Source organism: Tachyglossus aculeatus, chromosome 15 (assembly GCF_015852505.1).
Source record: "Tachyglossus aculeatus isolate mTacAcu1 chromosome 15, mTacAcu1.pri, whole genome shotgun sequence".
NCBI classification, from domain to species: Eukaryota; Metazoa; Chordata; class Mammalia; order Monotremata; family Tachyglossidae; genus Tachyglossus; species Tachyglossus aculeatus.
Window position 1 is genome coordinate 13,171,458 of NC_052080.1, and position 21,332 is coordinate 13,192,789.

Here is a 21,332-nt window from a genome sequence, read left to right on the forward strand (position 1 = left end):
GAAGGTCACGGGCCCTGATCGCGGCTCCGCCACTAGTCTGCCGCGTCATTCATCCGTTCACTCAGTCGTATTTATTGAGCGCTTACTATGTGCAGAGCACTGGACTAAGCGCTTGGGAAGTACAAGTCGGCAACGTATAGAGACGGTTCCACAACGGACTCACAGTCTAGAAGGGGGAGACAGACAACAAAACTAAACATGGAGACAGGTGTCAAAATCGTCAGAACAAATAGAATTAAAGCTATATGCACATCATTAACAAAATAAATAGAATAGTAAATATGTACAAGTAAAATAAATAGAGTAATAAATCTGTTCAAATATATACAAGTTCTGTGGTGAGGGGAAGGAGGGTGGGGATGGGGAGGAGGAGAGGGAAAAAGGAGCTCACCTCACCTCTCTGAGCCTCAGTTCCCTCGTCTGGAAAATGGGGATTGAGAATGTGAGCCCCACCTGGGACGGGGACTGCGTCCAACCCCATTTGCTTGGTTCCACCCCAGTGCTCAGCACAGGGCCTAGCACATAGTAAGCGCTTAACAAATACCACAGTTATTATTATTATTAACCGAGAGGCCCCATTCGTTTTACCTATCAATCCCGTCCGATACCCTCGCTGCTGTAGCAGCGTCGCGAAGGTGGTTTCATTGGCGGGAAGCCCCCCTGACCCTCCTAGCCACACGAGGGCCCGGTTCATGTTGAAAGAAGACGTCATTCCTGAAATGGAACAGAAGCAGTTAGGTGAGTTTTAGCTACTCTCGAAGGAGACCGCAGTCATCCTGAACCACCAGAATCTGGTACATCAAGGTTCATTTGGAAATGATTTAGCGATACCCATCAGAGACGCTCGTATTCATAATTCATTTCGTATCCTGGTTACTGTTGCCGGTATCCAGTTAATTCGTTCATTCATTCGTTCAGCCGTATTTATTGACCGCTTTCTGTGTACAGAGCACTGTAGTAAGCGCTTGGGAAAGTGCAACGATAAACTGATACATTCCCTGCGCACAGCGAGCTTACTGTCTAGACGGGGGAGACAGACATTAATAGAAATAAATGACAGATGCAGACATAAGCGCTGTGGGACTTGGAGAGGGGAAGAGCAAAGGGAGCAAGTCACGGCGACGCAGAAAGGAGTGGGAGAAGAGGAAAGGGGGGGCTTCGTCTGGGAAGGCCTCTTGGAGGAGATGTGCCTTCAATAAGGCTTTGAAGGCATGGAGAGTCACTGTCTGTCAGATTTGAGGGAGGCAGGACGTTCCAGGCCAGAGGCCAGACGTGGGCCAGGGCTCGGAGCGATGGCAAGAGAGGTGAGAGCAACAGTGAGAAAGTTCATAATAAGCAGTACAGAACATTAGAACAATTAAAACAAAATTACATTCACCACCTTACCCTCCCCTGGAATTTTTCCTTTCAATCAGAAATGATTAATGAAAAGGAAAGTATTACTTTTCATTCATTCAAATGTATTTATTGAGCACTTTCTGTGTGCAAAGCACTGGACTAAGTGCATGGAAGAGTACAGTAAAATAACAGGTACATTACCTGCCCACAGTGAGTTTACAGTGTAGAGGGAGAGAAAGACACTATTAGAAATAAGTAAATTACAATTATGTACATAGGTGCTGTGGCGCTGGGATGGAGGATGAACAACCAAACCTCCATCGGACTTACTATTGCTCTTTTCTCCTATCACGTGATGTGCATTTATTTGAGTTCTTAAGAATACCTGGATTAGGACTGTCTAGAATTCGAAAGCATGCAAGGAAGCTCTTAGAGATGTAGTTCTGAGAAATAAATACATTCATATGGAAATTATTACATCTGCATCTAATTTTAAATAATCCTTGATATAAGATATGTGCTGATTAGCTGATGGAATAAAATGTCCACAGAACAACATGAAAATGCATTTGTTTTCGAGAAGTGCTGTAGAAAAACAGAATGTTTATTCCTCACAGTTTCTGGCATAATTTGGAGGGGTTCAGACTCCCTTCACCTAGAAAATTGTTTGTGTCTAGTGGGAAACAGTTGCAATAGAAAGTTCTCTAATCGAAAAAGAGGTAACATCAAATGCCCATAATCTCCTGTTCATGCTTCCATGCAGGAATTCTAAACCAACAGAATTCTCTTGTAAGATGTGGCCATTTGAACCAAAGAAAAGGGGCTGTAATTATCTGGAAAGTTCAGGTGAAAACACATATTGTTGGTGTGGATAATAATAGTAATAATGATGATGATAGTTTTTATTAAGCACTTGCCATGTGCCAAGCACCATATTAAGCACTGGGGTAGATACAAGATAAATAGATTGGCACAGCACCTGTCCCACACGGGACTCACAGTCTAAATCAGAGGGAGCAGGATTTAATTCCCGTTTTACAGAGGAGTAAAGTGACTCGCCTAGACTTTCCCAAGTTCACCCAGCAGCCAAGTGTTGGAGCCGGGATGAGAACCCAGGTCCCCTGACTCCCAAGTATGTTACCAATTTGTACTTCCCAAGCGCTTAGTTCAGTGCTCTGCACACAGTAAGTGCTCAATAAATACAGTTGAATGAATGAATGAATGAAAGCCCAGGCTCTACCCCCCTGGCCACACTGCTTCTCTAGGTATGGTCTGCCCAGCCAAAGGCTCTGTTTGGGGAGAATTCAGTGAGCTCATATACTGATGTACTCCTACCACCCATCACAAACCCATCACCCATTTTCACCCATCTTCTTTTAAACCAGATTTTGGGTTTGAGGAGCTTTCCACAGCCTTGATCAGAGCTGGAGGCCACCAGGAAATAATAATAATGTTGGTATTTGTTAAGCACTTACTATGTGCAAAGCACTGTTCTAAGCGCTGGGGTAGATGCAAGGTAATCAGGTTGTCTCACGAGGGGCTCACAGTCTTCACCCCCATTTTACAGATGAGGGAACTGAGGCCCAGAGGCCCAGAGAAGTGAAGTGACTTGCCCAAAGTCACACAGCTGACAAGTGGCGGGGCTGGGATTTGAACCCGCGGCCTCTGACTCCAAAGCCCGTGCTCTTTCCACTGAGCCACGCTGCTTCAAGGAAATGGCTCAGATGGTAGGGTGCTTTTGGGGGCAGGAATTGGGGGCGGTTTATGGAATTTGTTAAGTGCTAACTCTGTGCCAGACACTCTACTAAGCTCTGGGGGGAGACACCGGTTAATCAGATTGGACACAGTCCTTGTCCCACATGGGGCCCACAGTCTTTTCTTTTTTAAAAAAATTGTATTTGTTCATTCATTGATTCATTCAATCATATTTGTTGAGTGCTTACTGTGTGAAAAGCACTGAACTAAGTGCTTGGGAGACTGCAATATAACAATAAACAGACACATTCCCTGCCTATAACTAGTGTGGCTCAGTGGAAAGAGCCCGGGCTTTGGAGTCAGAGGTTATGGGTTCAAATCCCAGCTCTGCCAATTGCCAGCCATGTGATTTTGGGCAAGTCACTTCACTTCTCTGTGCCTCAGTTACCTCATCTGTAAAATGGGGATTAAGACTGTGAGGCCCCTGTGGGACAACCTGATCCCCTTGTAACCTCCCCAGCATTTGGAACAGTGCTTTGCACATAGTGAGCGCTTAATAAGTGCTATCATTATTATTATTATTACTACGATTACTACTGTTACTATTTGTGAAGCAGAATGGTGAGGTGGATAGTGCCCAGGCCTGGGTGTCAGAAAGACCTGTGTTCTAATCCCGGCTCCACCATTTGTCTGCCATGTGACCTGGGGTAAGTCACTTCACTTCTTTATGCCTCAGCGACCTCATCTATAACATCAGGATTAAGACTGTGAGCCTCATGTGGGACAGGGATTGGTTCCATCCCAATTTTTTTGTATCTGCCCCAGCCCTTAGTACAATGCCTGGCACATAGTAAGCACTTAACAAATACTATTATTATTATTCATTCATTCAGTCATATTTATTGAGCACTTACTGTGTGCAGAACACTGTACTAAGCGCTTGGGAAGGACAAGTCGGCAACATATAGAGATGGTCCCTACCTAACAGTGGGCTCACAGTCTAGAAGGGGGAGACAGACAACAGAACAAAACATGTAGACAGGTGTCAAAACTGTCAGAATAAATAGAATTATAGCTATATGCACATCATTAATAAAATAGAGTAGTAAATATGTACAAGTAAAATAGAGTAATAAATACATACAAATATATACAAGTGCTGTGAGGAGGGGGAGGAGGTAGGGTGGTGGGGGGCAATAGGGAGGGAAGGGGAAGAGGAAAAATGGGGCTCAGTCATTATTATTCTTATTATTTCCATGTGCCAGGCTCTAAGCACTGGAGAAGGCATTTGTGAAGACCATGGACTGCCCGAAAAACAAACAAATGGGTTTTGGAGCAAATTAAGCCATGGTGGTCTTTGGAGGGCCAAATGACTCGATTTAGATTAGCATATATTGGAGACATCATCGGGATGACTAATTCTCTGGAGAAGACACTAATGCTAGGAAAAAGTCCAGGGAAAAGGAGGAAGAGGCAGACCAGCAGCTAGGTGGTTAGAAACCATAACAAGGATAATGGAAGAACTCTTAGCAAGGTTATGGATTATGGCAGAAGATGGGACGTTCTGGAGAAAGTATATCCATAGAGTTGCCATGAATTGGGAATGTTGACAGCATTTGATAATAATAATAATAATAATAAGCGTTGCAGCAGATAGAAGATAATCAAGTCCCAGGTGGGACTCTCAGTCTTTTTTTTTATTTTAAAGGTATTTTTAATGCTTACTATATGCCAGGCACTGTACTAAACTCTAGGGTAGATACAAGCTACTCAGGTTGGACACAGTCCATGTTCCCACATGGGACTCACAGTCTTAATCCCCATTTTCCAGATGAGGTAACGGAGGCCTAGAAAAGCCCAGTGACTTGCCCAAGGTCACACAGCAGACAAGTGGCAAAACCAGGATTAGAAGCCAGGTCCTCTGACTTTCAGGCGCGGGCCCTCTCCCCTAGGCCACGAGAAGCTGACTCCCTTATCCCTGAGGTTTTCCCGACCTGATCGGATGGGATATCTCCCAGTGAGGAAAGCTGCTCTGCTCGGGCTGCAAACTGAGGCTGCCGCCAGGTGTTGAGTCAGCTTGACTCCTTCTCTCGCAAGACGGTCGATGTTAGGCGTGCTAGAAAGAAAAAAATGGACAGTTCAGGGACAGTTTAATTCCATCAGTCAGTCAGTCAATCAGTGCAACAGGGACAGGTGGATAGAAGACAGGCCTTAGAAGGACTTGGGTTCTAATCCTGGCCCCACCACTCGTCTACTGCGTGAGCTCAGGCTAGTCCCTTCACTTTTCTAGGCCTCAGTTACCTCATCTGTCAAATGGGGGTTAAGACTATGAGCCCCATATAGTACATAAACTGTGTCCACCTGATTATCTTGTATCTACTGAAAGCTCACCTACTGAGAGCTCACCTCCTCCAGGAGGCCTTCCCAGACTGACCCCCCCTTTTTCCTCTCCCCCTTCCCATCCCCCCGCCCTACCTCCTTCCCCTCCCCACAGCACCTGTATGTATGTTTGTACAGATTTATTACTCTATTTATTTTACTTGTACATATTTACTATTCTATTTATTTTGTTAATGGTGTGCATTTAGCTTTACTTCTATTTATTCTGATGACTTGACACCTGTCCACATGTTTTGCCCTGTTGTCTGTCTCCCCTTTCTAGACTGTGAGCCCATTGTTGGGTAGGGACCATCTCTCTGTTGGGTTTCTCTAAATCTTCTAGGTTGTTAGCCCACTGTTGGGTAGGGACCATCTCTGTATGTTGCCAACTTGTACTTCCCAAGTGCTTAGTACAGTGCTCTGCACACAGTAAGCGCTCAATAAATACGGTTGAATGAATGAATGAATGTCGGTCTTATATTTAGCACGTCTAAGTGTGGCAGCAGTAAACAGGAGAAGAAACAAATTATGAACATGTGCATCTTTGGGTATCTAAATCGTTTCCAAATAAAACTCAAGTGCACTTTTAACTCAGGTCAAATAAAGAAAACAAATGCTTGTTATGGGTAATTAAACTGTTATGGGTAATTAAAAAAATCACTCAGTGTGGACTTATTTTAAATATCAGAGCACCTTTTATTTCTGATTTTCATGTGTTCTCCTTACAGAGGGCTCCCAGGCAGTATTAGAAAAAAGGTCTTCAGGAATTTCTAGTCTTTGGAGAAATAACTGGAAATCCTTTAGGATAATCTTCGTTGATTTAAGACATTTTGTTAGAGTAATATCTTACCTATCAATCATTCATATTTATCGAGTGCTTACTGTGTGCAGCGCACTGTACTAAACACTTGGGATAATTCAGTATAACAATATAACAGACGCATTCCCTTCCCACAACAAGCTTTTATCAGAGAGGTTTGACAGTGAAAACTTGAGGGTGAGAACTGAGTGTAAAGAAGTGCATTTTATATAGAATTGAATCAATCAATGGTATTTATTGAGTACTTACTGTGTGCAGGGCACTGTACTAAGCGCTTGGGAAAGTACAACACAGCCGAGTTGGTAGGCACGTTCTCTGCCCACAACGAGGGGTACAGTTAGTGGGGGAGACAGACACTGATAGAAATTAATAATTTATAATATGCAATTTAAAGTTAAGTACAAAAGTGCTGGGGGGTTGAGGCAAATATCCAGAGATCACAGACCCAAGAGCATAGATGTCGTAGGAGGAAGAGGAAGCCTGGGAAAAGAAGGTTTAATCAGAGAATTTTGTGGTATTTTATCTGTGGTATTTGCTAAATGCTTACTCTGTGTCGGGCACTGTAGTAGACTTTGGGGTGGATATAATCAAATCAGGTCGGACACAGTCCCTGGCCCCTATGGGGCTCGCTTTCCTAATCCCCATTTTAAAGGTGAGGTAACAGGCCCAGGGAAGTGAAGTGACTTACCCAAGGTCAGAAAACAGACAAGTGGCGGAGTCAGTATTAGAACCCAGGTCCTTCCCACTCCCAGGTCCAGGCTCTATTCACTAGGCCACACTGCCTCTCTATATTAGAAAGGACTTTGAGGGAAATCTTTACCTCATGGTGTTGTTACCATAGCACCCAAGGTCTCCAATTCCAAGATCATCAGCCATGAGCAAGAGAATGTTGGGTCTAGAGTTTATTACAAGATGAGGCGACGTGATTCTCCAAAACAGGCAGCACACCGACACAAAAACCCAACTGCTCCTGAAACATTTTTTTCATTAGCAGAGCCATCGCTTGAGTTAGTACTTGGAACAGTCCGATAAGATAACAGAACAGAGAAATAAAAACTCCTCTTCATTTGCTAGTGGGGAAAATGGAAATCAGGAATCTCTACAGTGGTATTGAATCGAAAGGGAATGGAAAATGAGAAGCACTGTGACCTAGTGAAAAGAGCAAGGGCCTGGGACTCAGAAGGCCTGGCTTTTGATTCCGGCTCTGCCACTTGTCTGCTGTGTGACAGTCATTTCACTTCTCTGTGCCTCTGTTCAGGGGGCTTAGTACAGTGATTTTTTTTTATGGTATTTGTTAAGTGCTTACTCTGTGCCGGGAACTCTACTAAGCATTGGGGTAGATAGAAGCTAATCAGGTTGGACACAGTCCCTGTCCCACATGGGGCTCACAGTCTTAACCCCCATTTTACAGATGAAGGAACTGAGGCACAGAGCAGTAAAATCAATCAATCAATTAATTGTATTTATTGAGCGCTTACTGTGTGCAGAGCACTGTACTAAGCGCTTGGGAAGTACAAGTTGGCAACATATAGAGACAGTCCCTACCCAACAGTGGGCTCACAGTCTAAAATGACTTATCCAAGGTTACACAGCAGACAGGTGGTGGAGCCAGAATTAGAACCCAGGCCCTCTGACTCCCAAGTCTGTGCTCTTTCCACCCAGCAAGCAATTGACAGAGGCCAGGTCCTCTGACTCCGAGGCCTGGGCTCTTTCTACAAGTCCATGCTGCTTCTCATTATTATTATTGAAATTATGTTGAAGCTCTAAATTCCATTCTCCTGTTTTGGACTTGGAGACTCTCTGCCATCCTGCCCCTCAGGGTGAAGGGTTTTTGGCCTTCCAAGTGCTTAATACAGTGAGTGGCACATAGTAAGCGCTCAATAAACACCACCTCTGAAGCAGCGTGGCTTAATCAGTTGTATTTATTGAGAGCTTACTATGTGCAGAGCACTGTACTAAGCTCTTGGGAAGTACAAGTTGGCAACATATAGAGACGGTCCCTACCCAACAGTGGGCTTAATGGAAAGAGCCCGGGCTTGGGAGTCAGAGGACGTGGGTTCTAATTCCGGCTCTACCACTTGTCTGCTGTGTGACCTTGGGCAAGTCACTTAACTTCTCTGTGCCTCAGTTTCCTCATCAGTAAAATGGGATTAAAACTGTGAGCCCCACATGGGACAACCTGATTATCTTGTATGTACCTCAGCGCTTAGAACAGTCCTTGGCACATAGTAAGTGCTTAACAAATGCCACAATTATTATTATTATTTCCTCTGATGATGATCTTCCCTATTCTAAAATCCTACTTCTCACAGGCTAGATCATGCCCTCTCGAGACCTAGCTGTCCATGAAGAATTAGCCCGTCCAAACACAAGACTTAAAAAACAGCTACCATGGCCACCATAGGCCAAACTTTGGCTAGCTTCAGTCCTGGCTGAGGTTCCCCTGGAAGGGGATCTTGTACTGTGTCTGTTGTATTGTTCTTTTGTCCTTTCCCAAGTGCTTATTACAGTGCTCTGCAAACCATAAGTGCCCAGTAAATGCTATTGCCTGCCTGATTCCTGGGCTGGGTGAACCCTGGGAGGATTTGTCTACTGTGTGGCCTTGGCCAAGTCACTTTACTTCTCTGGGCCTCAGTTCCCTCATTTGTAAAATGGGGATTGAGACCATGAGCCCCACGTAGGACAAGGGACTATGTCCAACCTGATTTTCCTGTATCCACCCCAGTGCTCAGTACAGTACCTGGCACATAGGAAGTGCTTAACAAATACCACAATTATTATCAAGTGTTTGGTTTTGTTCTCTGTCTCCCCCTTTTAGACTGTGAGCCCACTGTTGGGTAGGGACTGTCTCTATATGTTGCCAATTTGTACTTCCCAAGCGCTTAGTACAGTGCTCTGCACATAGTAAGCGCTCAATAAATACGATTGATGATGATGATGATATAGCTATAATTCAGTTTATTCTGATGGTTTTGACACCCATCTACATGTTTTGTTTTGTTGTCTGTCTCCCCCTTCTAGACTCTGAGCCCATTGTTGGGTAGGGACCATCTCTATATGTTGCCGACTTGTACTTCCCAAGTGCTTAGTACAGTGCTTTGCACACAGCAAGCACTCAATAAAAATGATTGAATGAATGAATGAGTAGCACAGGGCAGCGCTTAAAAAATACCATGATCATTATTATAATTATCAAAGAAGGGTATAATGCCTGCCTCCACTTGTAATGCTTGCAGATCACCTTTGATCCTCTGGAACTTCCTTCTCAAAAGCCTATCATAGGGATTTTTTTGCGGGGAAGGGGCTGTCTCTTTTAGTTGTACTTCTACCCCTAAATCAATTTTTTAAAATTAGAGGTAAATCTGGGAAAAATTTCATTTAAAAAAACAAAAAAAAAGCCCTTAAACTGCCACAGTGGGCATGTCAATTTTTGAAGCCATCTTAATTCTGCCCTCCGGATCCACCCTGTCGACCCCTCTGTGGCCCCTCTTTCCACTTTCTCCGAAATGGCCCCACGGTGCATCTTTGTCCGGGCCAAAGATCTAGGTTCCAAACAAAGTTGTCCCTCTGATCCTCTCCAAACTTCCCAAATTCGTGTTCACTCCAGCTCCTAACTCAGGACCGAGCAACTATCTTGTCATCTCAGACTGTTTTAGGAATAGAATTAGTATCAACTGGGATAAGACAAGGCCTAAACACCAAATGTAGCTGCCTTGGGAAATGACTTTCAGTGAGCTTTGCGGAGAGGAAAAGTGGAAGAATTCTAAATATTTTTCGGTTCCCAAGGCCAGATCTCAACTCAAGTCAGTGATTAGAGACGTATACATCTCCTGAGCTTCCCCCTGATGCCTTGTAGATGCCGGAAGAAACATTTCTTAATCATATATGAGAACAACAACAATGATAATAATAATATGCATCTTTATAGTGCCTTTCATCCAAAGACTAAAAAAATTTCTGAGCAGCCCAAGGAGGAAATTGGGAGATGAATACCTCAACATCTTTACATTTAACATGAGGAAAACCAGCTCCAAACTAGTAAAACCACTTGTCCAAGCCTATGAAATAAATTCCAGTCAGTCAGTCAATCGCAATCGTATTTATTGAGTGCTTTGTGTGCAGAGCACTGTACTAAGCACTTGGAGGAGTACAATGTACTAATGGACACATTCCCTTCCCAAAATGGACTTACAATCTAGAGGGGGAGACAGACATTAATAGAAATAAATAAATTACGGATATGGACATAAGTGTTGAAGGGCTGGGAGGGGGGATGAATAAAGGGAGCAAATCAGGGCAATGCAGAAGGGAGTGGAATTGGGATTCTGGTGAATCAAGCCCCGTGATTGGGAATATTGTTTAGGATAAATCCCTGCACATGCTGTTTCTTGGTCAGGTCTTCCTGAACTAAAGTTTAGCCCAAGCATGATGGGCACATGTTGCTGAGGAAGTCAAAATAATAATAATAATAATAATGGTGGTATTTGTGATTGCTTAGTGTGCCAAACAGATGGAACACAATCCCTGCCTCACATAGGACTCAAAATCCAAAGGGGAGGAAGAACAGTATTTTATTTCTATTTTACAGATGTGAAAACTGAGGCACAGCGAAGTTGCATTAGTTGCCCAAGGTTACAAAGCAGTCAAGTGGCAGAGCTGGGATTAGAACCTAAGTCCCATGACTCCCAAGTCCGGGCTATTTCCACAAAATATGTCCCTGGCTGATTCAAACTCTTAATATTTCTTTTGAAATGGTACTTGTTAGGCGCTTACTATGCGCCAGGCACCATGCTAAGCGCTGGGGTAGATACAAGAGAAATCAGTCCATGTCCCACAAAGGGCTCACAGTCTAAATTGGAGGGAGGGTTCTACAGATGAGGTAACTGAGGTGCAGAGAAGTGATGTGACTCTCCCAAGGTCACACAGTAGAAAAGTGGAGGAGGCAAGATTAGCACCCAGTTCCTCTGAGTCCCACAGCTTCCTCCCCCTTACCCAAGCTATCGCTCCTCATATTAGAAATCACATGAGTTTTTTTTTTGAAACGTTTCTTGGGCTTTTCTTTTCTTTTATTGCCCATCTTGGAAGGTCATAGATTACGGCTTCCTGTCTCGATATGTTAAAACAAACCCCAAAAAACCCAGTTCCTATTTTAGGGTTGGGAGGGGAGGGAGAAGGATGGGAGGGAAAAGAGCCAGAATCCTAAGGGCCAGCAGAACAGCAGGTAAGAAGGAGAAAAGAGAGAATCGGTTTTACACGTTTGTTTTCTTCTTTTCCTCTTCCTCCTCAACTGCTCCTGCCTCTGCTACTAGTGCAGCACTTCTGTCCGTCCATATCCACAGTTTGTTTATTTTTATTAATGACGACCTCTCCCTCTAAACTGTGAGCATGCTGTGGTCAGGGAACATGTCTACCACCTCAGTTGTATTGTACTTTCTCAGTCGTTTAGTCCTGTGCTCTGCACACAGTAAGCACTCAATAAATACCGGTGATTGATTTTTTTTATGGTATATATTAAGTGCTTACTATGTGTCAAACACTGTTCTAAGCACTGGGGTAGATACAAGTTAATTAGGTAGGACACAGTCCCTTGTCCCACATGGCCCTCATAGTCAAAGACAGAGGGAGAATAGGTTATTTAATCCCCATTTTACTGTTGAGGGAACTGAGGCCCAGAGAAGTGAAGTGACTTACCTAAGGACACACAGCAGACTAGTGGCAGAGCTGGGATGAGAACTCAGGTCCTTTAGGCTCCCAGGCCCAGGATCTTTCCAATAGGCCGTGCTGCATTGATAGCAACTCTGGCCCCACCCTGCTCAGTGCCCTTGTGGTTTGGAACCCAACCTGAGGTCTGATACCATAATAAATAAATAAATAATAAATAAATGCCAATTCATTCATTCATTCGTATTTATTGAGGATGACGGAGAACTCTCTCTAGGAGTTCTAGTAAAACAAGGAGTTGAATGTAATGTAAGTCCAAAAAGCTCAGCACTGGGAATTTTCCTTTGAGAAATGTCAATTCTTTTTTTAGTTTTGAAAGAAATGGCAAGTTTATTTGTACTTGTTCATCAGGACAGTTCTTGGTTCTCATCTTTTTTTTTTCCCAGAGTCTACCTGATTACGTTAGATTTCATTCGAGTGTATCAAAGAATTTATCTCCCCTACAGAATCTCTACATTCAGTCCTACCCAGTTTTTCATTCTGGCACTGTAGCAGTCCCACCCCAATTTCCATTTTCCTTCTTAACTTCCCCTTAATTTGGAGTCTATTAGAAAGGTACTCTCCAGAGAATTCATTAATTCATTCATGTTTATTGAACGCTTACTGTGTGCAAAGCACTATACTAAGTGCTTGGGAGAGTACAAAATAAGAATAAACAGACACATTTCCTGCCTTCTACGAACTTACAGACAGTAGTGAATGAGAGGTTTTCATATTATCACATGTAAAGATGTAGCTACTCTCTGTCTTAACTTCTCCGAACCTCAGTTCCCTCATCTGTAAAATGGGTACTAAGATCATGAGCCCCATGAGGGATTGGATTCAGTCCAACCTCGTATCTACCCCAGCACTTAGTACAGTGCCTGACACATAGTAAACGCTTAACAAAAAGTCCAGTATACCGAGGTTCAAACACTTTGAGGAAGGTCTAACCATCCTTCCCTCCTTCGTCGTCCACAATAATGACAAAACATATCTAGAATGGAAGCTAAAATTCAACTTGGCAAATTCACTTACTTGAAAGCCGATAGCGTCTCTTCTGCCTCCTCCATTTGTGTAAGCCGTGGATACTGCCAAGTTCCTGAGACAACACTCCACTTTAGTTACTGACTTTACATAATATTTATTGAGCTCAAACAGAATGCTGGCCTCTGCCATGCAGAACATAGAATTAGCCCATCTACCAATTACTTTTATAATTAGAAAATAACCTATCAGGCAGTGGTATCGAGTCACGATGGATAGAGTCAATTAGTCACGTTCTCACCGATGGCTAAATCGCATTTATTACTGAGGCAAATAGAAGGAATCAAGCATATAATAATAATAATAATAATGGCATTTATTAAGCGCTTACTACGTGCAAAGCGCTGGGGAAGTTACAAGGTCATCAGGTTGTCCCACGGGGGGCTCACAGTCTTAATCCCCATTTTACAGATGAGGTAACTGAGGCCCAGAGAAGTTAAGCGACTTGCCCAAAGTCACACAGCTGACAATTGGCGGAGTCAAGATTTGCACCCATAACCTCTGACTCCAAAGCCTGTGCTCTTTCCACTGAGCCACGCTGCTTCTCTATATGTAAAAACTGAATCCAGTGGCAAGTTAAGCCCTCTTAACCGAAACTTAACTTCAGCCCGAAATTGCCAGCCGGGAAAACTAGCAGAATGATCCCAGTGTGATGATAACACAGTTAATAATGCTTTGCACTTTATAGCTTGCCTTTCATCCTTTGATATCAAAGATATTTTAAATATTACTTCATTAAGGCTCACAACACTCCTCCGAAGCAGCTAAATAGCATTAGCCTCAGTTAGTAGAAAGGGGACTGAAATCACAAAGGACACCTTAAGCACAAGGTCTGGGGTTAAGGTTAGAAGGCTGCAATTCCTGACAATATTCCAGACACCAAATAGTTCTCCGTACTCTCTCTCCCCTGAGAGGCCCCACTCCCCGGAAGTCCAATTAGGGTGTCATAGGAGGGACCCCTTAAGCCGTATAAGTTTAATGACCATCTTGATTTTCTCCCTGGGAATGATGTGTGCTGAGAGAATATTACAATTACAATTTCTACAATGTTGTGAATTGTTCTAGACTGTGAGCCCACTGTTGGGTAGGGACCGTCTCTATATGTTGCCAACTTGTACTTCCCAAGCGCTTAGTACAGTGCTCTGCACACAGTATGCACTCAATAAAGACGATTGATTGATTGATTGTTATAGAGCTTGGCATGTATAGTTTCACCAGTTGGGGACAGTGTTTGGGGTTGCCAACTTGTACTTCCCAAGCACTTAGTACAGTTCTCTGCACACAGTAATCGCTCAATAAATACGATTGATTGATTGATTGTCTCCCCGTTCTAGACTGTGAGCCCACTGTTGGGTAGGGACCGTCTCTATGTGTTGCCAACTTGTACTTCCCAAGCGCTTAGCTGCACACAGTAAGTGCTCAATAAATACGATTGATTGGTTGATTGATTGATTGAATAAGCGCTCAATAAATACAATTGAATGAATGAATAATAATAATAATGAGCCCGTTGTTGGACCGTCTCTATATGTTGCCGGCTTGTCCTTCCCAAGTGCTTAGTGCAGTGCCCTGTGCAGAATAAGGGCACAATACGATTGAATGAATGAATGAATATCAATAAATATGATGGAATGAATGAATAAATAATAGCAATAATAATAATGAGCCCGTTAGTTGGACCATCTCTGTATGTTGCCAGCTTGTCCTTCCCAAGCGCTTAGTACAGTGCTCTGCACAGAATAAGTGCTCAATAAATATGATTGAATGAATGAATGAATAATAATAATAATAATAATGAGCCCGTTGTTGGACCGTCTCTGTATGTTGCCATCTTGTCCTTCCCAAGCGCTTAGTACAGTGCTCTGCACAGAATAAGTTCTCAATAAATACAATTGAATGAATGAATGATAATAATAATGAGCCCGTTGTTGGACCGTCTCTGTATGTTACCGTCTTGTCCTTCCCAAGCGCTTAGCACAGTGCTCTGCGCAGAATAGATGACTGAGGCACAGAGGAGTTGAGTGACTCGCTCGGGGTCACGCAGCAGACAAATGGCAGCAAACCTTGTGACTCCCAGGCCCATGCTCTATCCCTGTGCAGCAGACAAATGGCAGCAAACCTTGTGACTCCCAGGCCCATGCCCTATCCCTATGCCATACTGCTTATCTAGTGATGGTTATCTGTCTATGTACTGAGCGTTTGTATGGATTTATTACTTTATTTATTTTACTTGTACATATCTATTCTATTGTACAGATTTTTTACTCTATATATTTATTTATTTTACTTGTATATATCTATTCTATTTATTTTATTTTGTTAATATATTTGGTTTGGTTCTCTGTCACCCCCTTCCAGACTGTGAGCCCGCTGTTGGGTAGGGACCGTCTCTATGTGTGGCCAACTTGTACTTCCCAAGCGCTTAGTACAGTGCTCTGCACACAGTAAGCGCTCAATAAATATGATTGATTGATTGATTTAGTTTTGGTTTTTTTATGGTACTTCTTAAACAATTACTAGATGCCAGTCATTGCACTAAGCGCTGGGGTAGATATAAGCTAATCAGGTTGGACACATTCTTAATCTTAATCCCCATTCTACAGATGAAGAAACTGGGGTACAGAGAAGTTCAGTGACTTTCCAAGGACCACACAGCAAATACATGGCCGAGTCATTCATTCATTCATTCAGTCATATTTATTGAGCACTTACTGTGTGCAGGAGCACTGTACTAAGCGCTTGGGAAGTACAAGTCGGCAACATAGTCGGGATTAGAACCCATGTCCTTCGGATTCCCAAGCCCGGGCTCCTTCCAGTTGGCAACACCTTCTTCAATATTAAAGTGAATCAGTCCACAGTATTTCTTGAGTGCCTATTGTTTTGCCTGGTATTGTACTAAATGCTCGGGAAGGTATTTCTTGAATCAGTAGGCATGACTCCTAACCTCAAGGAGCTTACTTTCTTTGGGTGGTTGTTTTCCTACTCCTATGTGTGTACATATTTATTACTCTATTTATTTTACTTGTACATATCTATTCTATTTTATTTTGTTAATATGTTTGGTTTTGTTCTCTGTCTCCCCCTTCTAGACTGTGAGCCCACTGTTGGGTAGGGACTGTCTCTGTATGTTGCCCACTTGTACTTCCCAAGCGCTTAGTACAGTGCTCTGCACACAGTAAGCGCTCAATAAATACGATTGATTGATTGATTGATAAATCCTTTGAATCCATCAGCAGTTTTTGTCACTGTCTGCACGTAGCGATTCTGTCTCTTATTCCTATTCGCTGTCTTCTCAGCATAGCACTGTCCACTTCTGCATAACAATATCTGAGGTTTGGGCTTTACTGTGTATTTCTTCTGTCCTTGCCTATACTTACCTCAGTTTATGTCACCATAGAGTAGCGATTTGCGTATCCTGCCATCGTCCATAGCAGAGAAGCAGCGTGGCCCAGTGGAAAGAGCGCGGGCTTGGGAGTCAGAGGTCATGGGTTCAAATCCCGGCTCCACCACTTGTCAGCCGTGTGACCTTGGGCAAGTCATTTCACTTCTCTGTGCCTCAGTTACCTCATTTGTAAAATGGGAATTAAGGCTGTGAGCCCCACGTGGGACAACCTGATCACCTTGTATCCCCCCTAGCGCTTAGAACAGTGCTTCGCACATAGCAGCGTGGTTCAGTGGAAATAGCGTGGGCTTTGGAGTCAGAGGTCATGGGTTCAAATTTTGACTCCGCCACTTGTCAGCTACGTGACTTCGGGCAAGTTACTTAACTTCTCTGGGCCTCAGTTACCTCATCTGTATAATGGGGATTAAGGTTGTGAGCCCCTCGTGGGACAACCTGATCACCCTGTAACCTCCCCAGCGCTTAGAACAGTGCTTTGCACATAGTAAGCGCTTAACAAATGCCATCATTATTATTATAGTAAGCGCTTAACAAAATGCCACTATTATTATTGTATGTCGCACCCAGCAAAAAGCATGATGTGAGAAGTAGAGAAGCAATGTGGTCTAGTGGATAGACTGCCAGGCCTGGCAGCAGGAAGGACCTGGGTTCTAATTCCGCCTCCACCACTTGTCTGCTGTGTAACCTAGAGCAAGTTGCTTCATTTCTCTGGGCCTCAGTGACCTCATCTGTCAAATGGGGATTAAGGCTGTGAACCCCATGTGGAACATGACTGTGTCCAATCTGATTAGCTTGTATCTATCCCACTGCTTAGTACAGTGCTTGGCACATAGTAAGCACTTAACGGATACAATAAAAAAAGCATTGGTTCTACACTTCATTGTTTGTGATCCTCTCTCTTGAGATAAAGGGCTATATGTAGAGGGCAGTGATTGAACTGTGCAAGATATTGAAGTGGGTTGAACGTTTACATTTACACTTTACCCTGTGGGGAAGTTTTGTGGCCTAGAGGAAAGAGCCTGGGCCTGGGATTCAGAGGACCTGGGTTCTAAACCAGCTCTGCCACATGTCTGCTGTGTGAGATTGGGCAAGTCCCTTAACTTCTCTGGGGCCTCAGTTACTTCATCTGTAAAATGGGAATGAAGAATGTGAGCCCCATGTGGGATAGGGAGAGTGTCCAACCTGATTCGCCTTGTATCTCCCCCAACGCTTAGAACGCTGCTTGGCACATAATAAGCGCTTAACAAGGACCATATGTATTATTATAATTATTAATGTTGTCTGCTGTGGGACTTTGGGCAAGCCACTTCAGTTCTGTGTGTCTCAGTTCCCTCATCTACAAAATGTGGATTCAATACCTGTTCTCCCTCTTACTTAGACTGTGAGCCCCGTGTGAGACCTGACGATCGTCTGTTTACCTCAGTGCTTAGTATAGTGTTTGGCTCATAGTAAGCGCCTACCAAACACCGTGATTATTATAGTCTGTGGGGTTATTTCAGCAGTGCGCGTCCACTGGTCTGTAGAAAGGATATTCAGGACAGAATGCACAGAGACACTAACAATTATCCCAGCCAGTAAACATACTGCAATTCCTAATTACATTTACAACGAAGCCTCATTAGAGCCCAAGTAGGTCCAGCAGATGAGCAGGTGTTTATTACTGTCAGGCTACCTGGAATCTCTCAGTTGAACCAACTTGAGGCTCATGTGAAAAAAAGAAAAATTAGGGTATTTGTTCAGTGCTTACCCTGTGCCAGGCACTAAGTGCTGGAGTAGATACAAGCTAATCAGATTGGACACAGTCCCACGTCCCACATGGGGCTCATGGTCTTAATCCCCATTTACAGGCGAGATAACTGAGGAAAGTGAAGTGACTTGTCCAATTTCACCCAGTAGAAAAGTGGAGGAGCTGGGATTAGAATCCAGGTCCTTCTGATTCCCAGGCCCATGCTCTATCTGCCAAGCCATGCTGCTTCTTGAAGCTTGGCATGTAATAAGCACTCAACAAATACCAGCTCATTGTCAATCCAGAACTCAGATGACCATGAAGTGTTTCAATAATGACCGGCTCTCCGGGTGGGCAGGTATCATGACAACTACCTGGCCTTCCCCTGGCCTGGAATGCCCTCCCTGCACACATCCTCCAAGCTCGCTCTCTTCCTCCCTTCAAAGCCCTTCTGAGAGCTCACCTCCTCCAAGAGGCCTTCCCAGACTGAGCCCCCTTTTTCCTCTCCTCCTCCCCATCCCTCCGCCCTACCGCCTTCCCCTCCCCACAGCATCTGTATATATATATTTGTACAGATTTAGTACCCTATTTTACTTGTACATATTTACTATTCTATTTATTTTGTTAATGATGTGCATAGAGCTTTAATTCTATTTGTTCTGACGATTTTGACACCTGTCCACATGTTTAGTTTTGTAGTCTGTCTCCCCCCTCTAGACTTTGAGCTCGTTGTTGGGTAGGGACCATCTCTATATGTTGCTGACTTGTACTTCCCAAGCGCTTAGTACAGTGCTCTGCACACAGTAAGCGCTCAATAAATACAATTGAATGAATGAATTTTGTGAATGATGTGCATATAGCTTTAATTCTATTTGTCTGACGATTTTGACATCTGTCTACATGTTTAGTTTTGTTGTCTGGCCCCCCCTCTAGACTTTGAGCCAGTTGTTGGGTAGGGACCGTCTCTATATGTTGCCGACTTGTACTTCCCAAGCGCTTAGTACAGTGCTCTGCACACGGTAAGTGCTCAATAAATACAATTGAATGAATGAATGAACTAGTCAAATACAAAAGAGATAGAGATAGAAAAGCAGCATGGCCTAGTGGCTAGAACCTGGGCCCGAGAGTCATAAGGACCTGGCTTCTAATCCTGGCTCCACCATACGTCTGCTGGGTTACCTTGGTTAAGCCACTTCATTTGTCTGTGCCTCAGTTGGTCTTGTCTTCGGCTGTTGAGTCGTTTCTGCCCCATAGCGACACTGTGGACTCATCTCTCCCAGAATGTTTCCATCTACAATCGTTTTGGTAGCGTATCCAAAGAGTTTTGGGATTGAGAATTGAGACTGAGACTATGTCCAACCCTATTTACTTGTACCCATCCCAGTGCCTAGTACAGTCCCTGGCACATAGTTGGCGCTTTTACAGACACCACAATTATTATTGTTATTAAGTCACTTCACTTCTGTGGGCCTCAGTTGCCTCATCTGCAATATGGGGATGAAGACTGGGAGCCCCAAGTGGGACAGGGACCGTGTCCAACCAGATCAGCGTATATCTACTCTAGAGCTTAGTACAGTGCCTGCCACATTAGTAAGCATTTAACAAATACCATAAAAAAGGGTACAGCTCTCATTCATTCATTCATTCAGTCGTATTTATTCAGCACTTACTGTGTGCAGAGCACTGGACTAAGCGCTTGGGAAGTACAAGTTGGCAACAGATAGAAACAGTCCCTTCCCAACAACGGGCTCACAGTCTAGAAGGGGGAGACAGACAACAAAACAAGCGCTTACCATGTGCCAAGCATTGTTCTAAGCACTGTGGGGGGGTTACAGGGTCATCAGGTGGTCCCATGTGGGGCTCACAGTCTCCATCCCCATTTAAAGATGAGGTCACTGAGGCCCAAAGAAGTGAAGTGACTTGCCCCGAGTCACAGAGCTGACAAGTGGCAGAGCCGGGATTAGAACCCACAACCTCTGACCCCCAAGCCCGGGTTCTTTCCACTAAGCCATGCTGCTTCTCCCAAGATCAGCCTGCCTCCCCTCCTTTCGCCTCAAAACCCAAAATTATTATTTTTTTTATGGTACTTGTTAAGCGCTTACTATGTGCTAAGCACTTGGGTAGAAACAAGCTAGTTCATTCATTCTATATAGATACAAGCTTTACCTGGGGACCTGCAAAATTTTGGGTTATGTAAAACAAACATCCCAGATTGCTAGTAGACTGTAACTGCCCAGGTTCCCTACCAACTTTTGTCTTTACGGGGATTGGAAGGGAGAGACGGGGAGAGCAATTTGGAGAGTGGAACCAGATTTAATAGCCTGAAGGTGACAAGATCCAGAAACGAGTCTGAGCCATTAATGCCAAGAGGAGAACTCCCCTGCTGCAAAGCCAAATTCGTGCATTTTTCAGTCTCGTTCATGAGGAGTGTTTGACCAGAATAAAGACATGTCCCGTTGGCGACCGTATTTGGTAGTAGGAATCGCTAGACAAATTTCAGTCGAGTCCCCTGCCAGATCCTAATGGAAGTGAGGTCAGCAGTGATGTCAGAGAAAGGAAGTTTCAGCTCGAGGTGGGGTGGGGGGGGGAGAGAGGGAGAGGGGGGCAGAAAAAGGATTCCAGTTCAAGGGCAAGGAGTTGGAAGGCTGTTGGATAGTTCTGAAAAGAAGACAATTCTGGAAACCTATGAAAAGGTTAGAAAGCAATAAATATTCATGCAAAGCTCATGGTGGGAGATTAGTGGTTCTAGGATAGGAGAGAGGAGGAGAAGGGCAGGAAAAGGACAAGGCAAAATCAGAATCTAGCTTTCTGTGCCAGTGTCATCTTTGAAGTTCAGTCCAAAAGCAAATATGAATTAGCTTAAGCATAGAGTTGTGGCAGATATTTGCAGTTAAAACTTCAAAGATCTGAAAAGTCGTTTAGAGTTAGCTTGCCTTCATGCATTTTAGAGCGTGCAATGCATCTCACTTCTAAATGCGTTTGAGATTTAGATGCCGTTCAACTCGGAACTAATGAAATGCATTCCTTTGTGAATGCATTCCTGGAGGCTTCTTTGCGGGATCTGTGTCCAAAAGTTTTGTTGTTTCCCAAGTGCCAAAGTGAGACGTCAGGAGGAAAAAGAAACATTCCTTTGTGATTCCAGGCTTCTTTGCGGGATCTGTGTCCGAAAGTTTTGTCGTTTCCCGAGTGCCAAGTTGATACGTCAGGAGGAAAAAGAAACATGAAAA

The 21,332-nt window shown here is 43.8% G+C and overlaps 1 protein-coding gene across 1 annotated transcript in view; it reads right to left on the bottom strand.

Annotated features, from left to right (window-relative positions):
* ARSH (arylsulfatase family member H) overlaps nt 1–13,005 on the bottom strand; it is a 41,781-nt gene extending 28,776 nt beyond the window's left edge. The window contains exons 1-4 of the mRNA XM_038757131.1: nt 12,971–13,005; nt 7,053–7,160; nt 5,028–5,149; nt 589–714 (exon numbers count right to left, since the gene is read on the bottom strand). Coding sequence (XP_038613059.1) covers nt 589–714; nt 5,028–5,149; nt 7,053–7,160; nt 12,971–13,005 — 391 coding nt within the window. The remainder of the gene's footprint in view (nt 1–588; nt 715–5,027; nt 5,150–7,052; nt 7,161–12,970) is intronic.
* Between the last annotated feature and the right edge of the window lie 8,327 nt (nt 13,006–21,332).